This window comes from Scomber scombrus, chromosome 6 (assembly GCF_963691925.1).
Source record: "Scomber scombrus chromosome 6, fScoSco1.1, whole genome shotgun sequence".
Lineage (NCBI taxonomy): Eukaryota > Metazoa > Chordata > Actinopteri > Scombriformes > Scombridae > Scomber > Scomber scombrus.
Window position 1 is genome coordinate 4,364,551 of NC_084975.1, and position 8,743 is coordinate 4,373,293.

The following is an 8,743-nucleotide window of genomic DNA, read 5'->3' on the forward strand; positions in this document are numbered from 1 at the left end:
GTTCTTGTGTTACTCAAACCGATAAATCAATTATAAATAGGTTTTTAGACCAATTTGATAGTTGACAGCTAATTGATTTATTGTTGCAGCTCTGATTAGTGCCTTCAATTTAATTATATTTCTCATCAATTACAGTCAAACATGATACAATAATGTGCTAAATTTGATACTGTAATTCTGTACCTCAGTAAACCAGATGAGTTAAACAGTGCATGTAGACTAATGGATGTTTTAAAACAGAGATACAATGTGTACAAGTGAAAAAATGGTCTTCTGTGTCCTACAACTCATCCTGGAATAAAATAAATGTGATGCTGTAATATTAACATTAAAAAAGGTCAGTTATATTAATAGCCCTTTGCCTCACTCTGACAAACAAGCCTATTTGTTGACAGAAAATATTCGAGGCCAAGTACCATCTCGAAATCTAACAAGATTAGAAAAGCTTTTTTTTATGGGAATAGTGCAATGTGGCATCAAGGTGAAATAGTCTTATCAGGTGCCAAATTCTGTTTCACCACTCGCTTGCCTAAATATATCCTTAAGAGGAGGGTTTTCTTGTGCAGCTGATGCTTTATATTGTGAGTCTGCAGAGCTCACTGCGTTTCTCTCCCTTGACGATACAGGAAAGTATCACCTATCATCATCATTATCATCACTTTAAATGCTGTTATTGACTGTCAAAAGTGACAAAAATCTATTTTCAGCAGGTTATTTGTAAACATGGTAGCGCTGAAGTGCATTCTGGGCCTTGTGGTCCTGGTGGCTGTCTCAGTTTGGGCTGAGGAAGAGGTAAGACTCACTCCAATATATCACATCTACACTTTGAAGTTAAATAATCACTCTGAATTGGTTTCGTTGTCTTTTTTTTTTTTCTATATATTATTTCTGGAAAACTCCTGATTCTGTAAGTTCCCTGTCTTTGTATTTTTTACAAACACAGTTGCATCATATATAATAATACAGCTAAAAGCATGAATATCATGTAAACATGTGCTGTTTAAAAACCTTAATCACAGTGCCACAGTTCATAAAGTAAGAACTTCAATCACTCTTTCCTGCAGGCGGATAAGGCTTTGAGTACTTCAGAGCGAATTGAGAGAGCCAACAGAGATATTGGTGAGAATTTTAAAGTTTACATTAGATTGTAGGATGATACAACAACATTTGATTTCCACCCAGTAAGTGATCACTAATAGGGTCAGAGTCCTCAACGTCAATACCAATGTGTTTTAGTAATAAAAGTGGCTGATATATTACATTTCAACTATTTGACAAACATTGAGCATTTATCTTTTTGCTATTTTCAGCTCATTTCTAAATCATAGGGGGAACGTTTTTAAATTATTGCCTCATGCTTGTGCTTGTTCTTGTGCTTTTGTGTTCTTGTTTTTAATCTTCTTGAGCTAACGATATTCAAACCCAGACTTTGATGACAGCTCCACCTTCCTCACCAGTCAAAATCTCACATCTTACTGGTGGACTGAGAACCTTCAATTAGAAGAAAAGTATTCTTACACTGATCCCTTTGTTTTCTGCAGTCCGTTCTCCTGGTCAGCCCGTCATTGAGGACGACGTCGCCCTTGATTCGGAGGCCGAGAGAAACGCTGACCCCTGCACGCAGTACAGCTGCATGTGGCCCAGGTCTGGTGATGGAAAGGTCTACGTAGCCTACACCATTTCCAGCGAGTACTGTGAGTGCTGAATTCTGTGATTTGTCCCTTAAATGTGCAATCTGTGATGTAAAAAACTAATTTAAAGATAATCCACATATGTATTTGAATAGTTTGAGCTGACAGATTTGGAAAAGCAGCATTTTTCAGCATTTATATCTCAACATATATGACCTTTACTCTTTAATCTACGTATATTAGTGAATAAAAAAAAAGGGATCAAAATCAGTCAGTTAAAAACAATTGATTTGTCTAATGCCAAGCTTTTCTTCCCCTAAATAAAACCTACATGGGAAAGTCCAACTATTATCAAATTGCCAGGAAATTCCTTCAACATTCCCAGCTCTGTAATTCTGTCGTAGCATATCGAAAACTTGTCAACATGCTTTACCAACATGACAATGGGCCTCAATGCAAGTGTTTAAAGAAGATTTGTGGCATTTAGCAATTTTCTATGAGATGAGAAGCTGAAACTAACATTGAACAACAAGTTTGGGCACCTAAGAGAGTGTGTCAAATCCAACATGAATAAGCAAACCTCATAGAAAAATATTTTATGAGAAGAATACGAAAATGTTCTTGCATGTACACTGTGTTGTAGATAACGTGCCTTTAATATCATAAGTATCATGATAGTGTTGAGTTTAAACTTTAAAGTGACTCTTTTGCTGTTTTTTTCCCAGCCTCTCGTGAGGTGTCAATCATCGAGCGTGGTCTGGAGTCCTTCCACGATGTCTCTTGTTTGCGCTTTGTCAGACGCACCAGTGAGAGAGACTACCTGAAGTTCCAGTCCCTTGATGGGTATGCATGTGTTAAATGCTGCACATACAGTTTAGGAAATACTGGTATCCTGTAGTTTTAAATGATTGTTTCCTTTTATCTATGCTGAAACAAAAGTAGACAAAGTGACTTGACATGTCCTAAAATCGATCCCAAATTGTCATCACAGGTGCTGGTCTTGGATCGGCCGTCGTGGTAATGCACAGGATCTGTCCCTGAGGAGATCTGGTTGTGTTTACCATGACACAGTCCAGCATGAGGTGCTCCATGCTCTGGGCTTCCACCACGAGCAGAAACGCTCTGACAGGGACGAGTACATCCGCATCGTGCTGGAGAATGTCATTCCTGGTTCGTCTGTTACTGTACTATAACCTCTATAGTGCCCGACTGATATGAGCCTTTCACAGATATATCGTATCAGTGTACATGTTTTCCGATATGTGCCGATATGAAACCTTTTTTTACAGAACATTTAATGCAGAAAATTATGCTTGGTGTGAAATAGACATGATGCCATTACGTAGTTTGTCCAGCAGAGTGCGCTTCGAGTTTATAGTTTATAATACAGTCTTTGCAGAGGGAACATTACTTTACTATTAATATTTGGAGCTGTATCGAAACAAACTAACTTGCCCAAACTCTTTGTGGCAAAGAAACACGTCAGGCAATGCCGTTGTGGTGTGGTCACTGACATGTTTTTAATCGTTTGGACAACAACGGAGGTCTACGGCAAAGACGAATAAGATCAGGCTTTGTGTACACATGAGATTTGTTGACAGCAAGAAAAATACAGAAAGCTTTATCCTTCAGGAAGAACACTTACAATCTCTGTTAAAGCCCCAAATGAAAAGCTACGAGCCACATAATGCATGAATGATGATTACAAACACTGATGGATCTCATGATAATTCTCTCCAAATCTTTAGGAAAGGAGCACAACTTTGATAAAGTGAGAACTCTGAACCAGGGAACCACCTACGACTACGGCTCTGTCATGCATTACACCAAGTAAGTAAAACAAGTTACTGCTGCTGCTCTCTTTGTGGTGGAGGGCATGAGAGATGAACCACAACTGGTGTTAATGTGGAGTGAATGTGATCTTCTTCACCTTCCTATTCATGAGTTAAAAGATGAAGATTCTCCCCTACTTACTTTTGAATATAAATATAAAAGCAAACTAGTTATATTGTACTAAATTGACAGAAAGCTTTTCATAATAAACAACCAATAAATAAAAATGTACTCTAGTAATGTGTGAAATCAGTCTTAGGATCACGATAGCTTTTTTATTGGGACATGTTTCAACAAAAAGTAACTGATCAGTTATGCTGCTTTGAAAAGGCGGAGATTGATTTTATTCACTAGGACTGTGTGTGTGTGTGTGTGTGTGTGTGTGTGTGTGTGTGTGTGTGTGTGTGTGTGTGTGTGTGTGTGTGTGTGTGTGTGTGTGTGTGTGTGTGTGTGTGTGTGTGTGTAAAGTACTGTAAATACTACTTGAAATTGTTCTCTATCGTCCTTCCCCCTCTTTCAAGTGTCTTCTGGCACTTCCAAGTCTGTCATTGTAAATAAGAAACTCTTCTTAATGCCTTGCCTGGTAAAAAAAAAAAAAAAAAAAAAAGTCTGATTGCACCATTATAACTTATGTAATGTCTTATCTAGTAAACACCTCAGTCATGTATAAATCGGTAGGGAGGAAACATCTGTGGCACTGTCCCATAAGAGGCAACTATGCAAAGAGGAAATCACTGTAGCATCCTAAACTGTAATATAACTGCCAATTAATTCTTGATTGTAGGTGTAGGAGCCATTTCTATGTCAATGTGTGTAAGGTACCAAATTGGGCCAGTAGGTGTCCTCATGGTGTTGGGTGTACATTTCTGTATAGGCGAGAACCAGGCGGGGAGTTCTGAAATGATGCGAACGCAGAAGTAATTTAAAACTGCATTCTATCAAAAGGCCACCAGGGGGCAACCGTTTTGGTGTCAAAAGGACTTCCGTCTCTATACAAGTCAATGGAGAATTCACCAACTTCTAGCTTGATTTCTAACCTCAGTAAACGTTTTCAAAATGTGTTTATGGTCTCAATCGCTAGTTTAAAGCCTTCTTCAATGCAGTATGATGTTCATTTGTGAAATTTTGGCCTCCCTGATTTTATATTTGACAATAAAGCAGGGTATGCATTAGGGCGTGGCTACACCGTGATTGACAGGTTGATTGGTTCACAGGTTCAGGAGGGCGCCTCATGCTCCTCCTGATGCCCATATAAGTAGAATCCGGGTTTTTTCTTTACCCGGCATGTACTGAAACTATTCGCTTCCAAGCAGCAGTCCACAAACCAATGGGTGACGTCACGGATGTGTGGGAACTTTCTGTCAGGTGTCAGGTGTTGCTAGACGGAGGAGCACACAGTTTTTCTCCGGGCTCCGGGCACCGTCACGTTTTGTTTGTTGTATATGACACAGTTGAATGGACTTTATATGCACTGGCAATAGATACTTGCATGTTATTGAAGATCATTGAAACGGTGAGAAATAAAGAACGTATCAAAAGAAGAAGCAAATCCGGAAGCTGTTTGTTTCACAAGACACAAGTTATGTTCGTGCAGTAGCCAGCGCGTCGATTAGTTTTAGCCTGTCCATGCAGCCCCTCAGTGGCTTTAAGTTTTAGGCTTTAGCCGCTACAGTAGGTATGACTTTGTTTTATTTATAACTGCATACCTGGAGAAGCAGTTGTCTTTCACAATTAGTTTTATTCAAGCAGTTAAAGTGAGAGTGAAATACTCAATAATACTAAGCTAACAGATATTGCTCATTTAGTTGTTTTGTCTTCTATTTCCTTCTAAAATATATTTCAAAGGCTTTCCTGCTTTAAAAAAAAATCAACATTCATTAGGGTCAATGACGTATAAGGATTTTCAACAACTCAATTTTAGAATAATAAAAACAAGCATATCTAATGCAGTAGTTCAAACATTCAGAATGTTGTGTACCTGACAATTCATATTACAATTTGAAAGTGATTTTAGTGGGGTTTTTTCAAGATTAATTGGCACTGGTCTTATCTGAAATATCTGACAGAAAAGATGTGAAGCGTAAATTAATTTATTTCAAGATGAATCATGGTCTCACCACATGACTTTTTTTAAGGCCAGTGCCAATTAATCTTGAAAAAACCCCACTAAAATCACTTAATTTCAAATTTATAATATGAATTTTCAGGTACACACCATTCTGAATGTTTGAACTACTGCATTAGATATGCTTGTTTTTTATTATTCTAAAATTGAGTTGTTGTAAATCCTTATACGTCATTGACCCATTAATGTTTGGCTCTTGGTGGTTTCAGGTACGCCTTCTCCAAGAACAACCAGCCCACCTTGGTGGGGATCCCTGACCCCAACGTTGAGTTCGGCACGGCCCCTGAGATGAGCCAGAAGGACATCATCAGACTGAACAGACTGTACTGCTGAACAGTGGTACGTAAATGTCAGAAGTTCTTAAATATACATTGTGAAAGTAAAATAAGTGTAACTGTTTATATGAGTTAAACTGGTGAACGTGCACATCTCTTACATTACAGTTAGAGAATTGTTCATATCCAAATGCTCTTACAGATTAATGAGAAAAGTTGATTTCCTGATGCACTGAACTTTTATCGTTCTCTCTTTAAACAGTTGATGATGGCTGAGAATACTTCACAAAGAGAGTCATCTTCATCATTACCATCACCATCATCAGTCTTTTTTCAATCACTGGTGCAACAGCAATGGTTTAAGTATTAGCAATAAAGTTGCATTTAAGCATACACTTCCTCTGAGTTGGTTTTTATTTTATTACAATTAAATCATAGTCTGGCAGCATCAAAATAAGAAGTGTCTTTATAAGTAATGGATAATATTATTCTTCTTTACAAGGTGGCATCAAGGTGTGTTTTCTTATCAGCTGTTAACTTTCTTCTGCCATCACTGTCAATTGGTTTCACCGTCTTCTTTTTTTTCTATATATAATCTATATTTTTATATATTATTTCTGGAGAACTCCTGATTCTGTAAGTTCCTGTCTTTTTATTTCATGCAAACACAATTGAATCATATATAATAATAATAATAATAATAATAATAATAATAATAATAATAATAATAATGCTTAAAACAATGTCATGTAAGAGAAAAAAAAAGTTTAAAAACATTAATCACAGTATAACAGTTAACCAGTTACTAAATCATTTTTATTTCATTATTCAGAAAGAGGTCGGAGTCCAACTTGAACTTATTCAAAAGACACACAGATGTGCACCAGGCTGGTTCTCTGTATTATTTGCATTTTAAGTCTTGAACCTCATCAACGAATTCTGCATTGGTTCATGAGTTGCTAATCTCTTCTGTCTAAATGAATTATGTTCATATTGGATGAAGAAAGTTTTCAGTGTATTCAGTTAAATTTTGAAGGGTTGCTAGATGTTTCTGTTAGTCTTTATAGTGTATTGTTAATGAAAAATCTAAATGTAAAATGTAAAGTAATAACTAAAAGGATAAAAGAAAGGCGAAATGTGTTTATTTACTGTTTATTGGCCTCGTTCTATCCTCTCCTCCCGTTTTAATTAAAGCAGCCAGCAGAGTGGAGGTCATCAGTGGGAGGAGGTTCACCTGGGTAATTAGTTCAGAGAGCGGACTTAGCTCAGTCTGCCTCCTTCTCCCTCAAGTTCAAGTTAAGTTTCATGTCGTCCCAAATCTACATAGCACAGGTATACACTAGTAGTTCAGTTCAATATAATTATAACTCATACCAAAAGATAAGACCGATTAATAATGGATAAATGTAAAAATACAAGTACACTGTGCAAATGGCTACATATTGAATTAATAAATATAATGAAAAATATAAATATATTGCTAAAAATCAATATGGCTGCTTTCCTTTGGTTTGAATTTAAGATAACACATAATGTAATAAAAACGACATAAACCAAAGTCTGTCTCGGTCCAGAGAGGCTGCTGCATCTCATGCTTTAATCTGAGTTTTTGCAGGTTGTTCGATGTCAGTGCTGTCTGGTGAAGCTGCATTTATGAGGCAGGTGTTTGGTTGACATGACAGTTGTAAAGAGCTCTCTGGGTGTTTTGGCTGTAATGGTATCTTCCATCTGGTGTAAGATTTTAAATCATATTTTCTGTACCTGGTGCAGAGTTACACAGCCCACTGCTGCAGAGTTTTATGCATTAACGTTCAGAGTCTGTTTCATCACTCTCATTTAAAGTTTTTTATCTCATTAATCTTTTTTGGGCCTTTGGGCCAGAAAATCAACACAACAATCTTTATAGTTTCCCCTGTATCATTTATTACATCTATTTATATCAGAAACTCATGCACTTATTAATGCTGGTGTGTTGGCAAACAGCTGCAACCTTCCTTTGAATGACAGAAAAATGACATAATGTGAACTGAGAACGATGTAAAAGAAAACAAACTGAGATGGAATATGATAGAGAAAATGGAGTAACAAACAATAAAGTATAAGGCAAAGTAAATTTATTTGTACAGCACATTTCAAAGTGCTTTACAGGATATAAAAGCAACACATGGTAAGGGTTAGGGTTAGGGAGAACAGTCCATGGTGAGGGTGGGAGGGGTCTCTGGTGATGTTGTGAGCTCTGGTCAGACAGCGTTTTTATGCGATGTCCTGGATGGTAATAATAATCTTCTCCGCTGTCCTCACCACTCTCTGCAGGGACTTCCAGACTGAGGCCCTGCAGGCTCCCGACCAAACAGAGATGCAGCTAGTCAGTAAAAAAAAAAAGAAAGAAGCTAAAATAAAATAAAACAGGAGAATACAAAGTTAAAGTGCATTGTAATACCCTTAAAAGTATGTGTACTCATAATTGAAAGACATAAAACTAATACAGACGCTAATTTCAACATTTAATGATGAACTTGGTTATCAATAGTATCCTCCTTTAAATGTGAATTAAATTAAGCATGCTCTAGGTTAGATTGTTTATTTATTAACTAACTTGAAAAAATGGGTCATTCTTTCAAGTCCAAAAAAACCACAAAAAAACAAACCAGTGTGGGAATAAGCATGTGGCATCAAGGTGAAACGGTCTTATCAGCAGGTTCATTCCTACCTTCAATTTTTCCTCCAAGTTTCCATTAACGCCTCTCATCCAGTCCTGATTACTGTTCACAACGCTGCACAGACAGAAACACACTGACTTACTTCTCAGTTGTGTATTTCGGGTTTGAAACATCATTTAATTCATTTTTAAGCTCGGCTCACTTGTTTTTCCAGAAGAC

The 8,743-nt window shown here is 37.1% G+C and overlaps 1 protein-coding gene across 1 annotated transcript; it reads left to right on the top strand.

The window, feature by feature from the left end:
- The first annotated feature begins 723 nt into the window (after positions 1-723).
- On the top strand, positions 724-5,922 carry LOC133981391 (high choriolytic enzyme 1-like). Its single transcript, XM_062420045.1, has 7 exons — positions 724-792; positions 1,074-1,119; positions 1,542-1,694; positions 2,357-2,474; positions 2,623-2,801; positions 3,380-3,461; positions 5,799-5,922. Exons 1-7 carry the CDS (start codon positions 724-726, stop codon positions 5,920-5,922), a joined length of 771 nt encoding a protein of 256 aa, XP_062276029.1.
- The last annotated feature ends 2,821 nt before the right edge of the window (positions 5,923-8,743 follow it).

Bases quoted from the DNA above. Each gene is read 5' to 3' on its own strand.
- LOC133981391 (XM_062420045.1), top strand. From the start codon at position 724: ATGGTAGCGCTGAAGTGCATTCTGGGCCTTGTGGTCCTGGTGGCTGTC. The intron at 793-1,073 runs GTAAGACTCACT...CAGGCGGATAAG, and splicing joins CAGTTTGGGCTGAGGAAGAG to GCTTTGAGTACTTCAGAGCG. The intron at 2,475-2,622 runs GTATGCATGTGT...TTGTCATCACAG, and splicing joins AAGTTCCAGTCCCTTGATGG to GTGCTGGTCTTGGATCGGCC.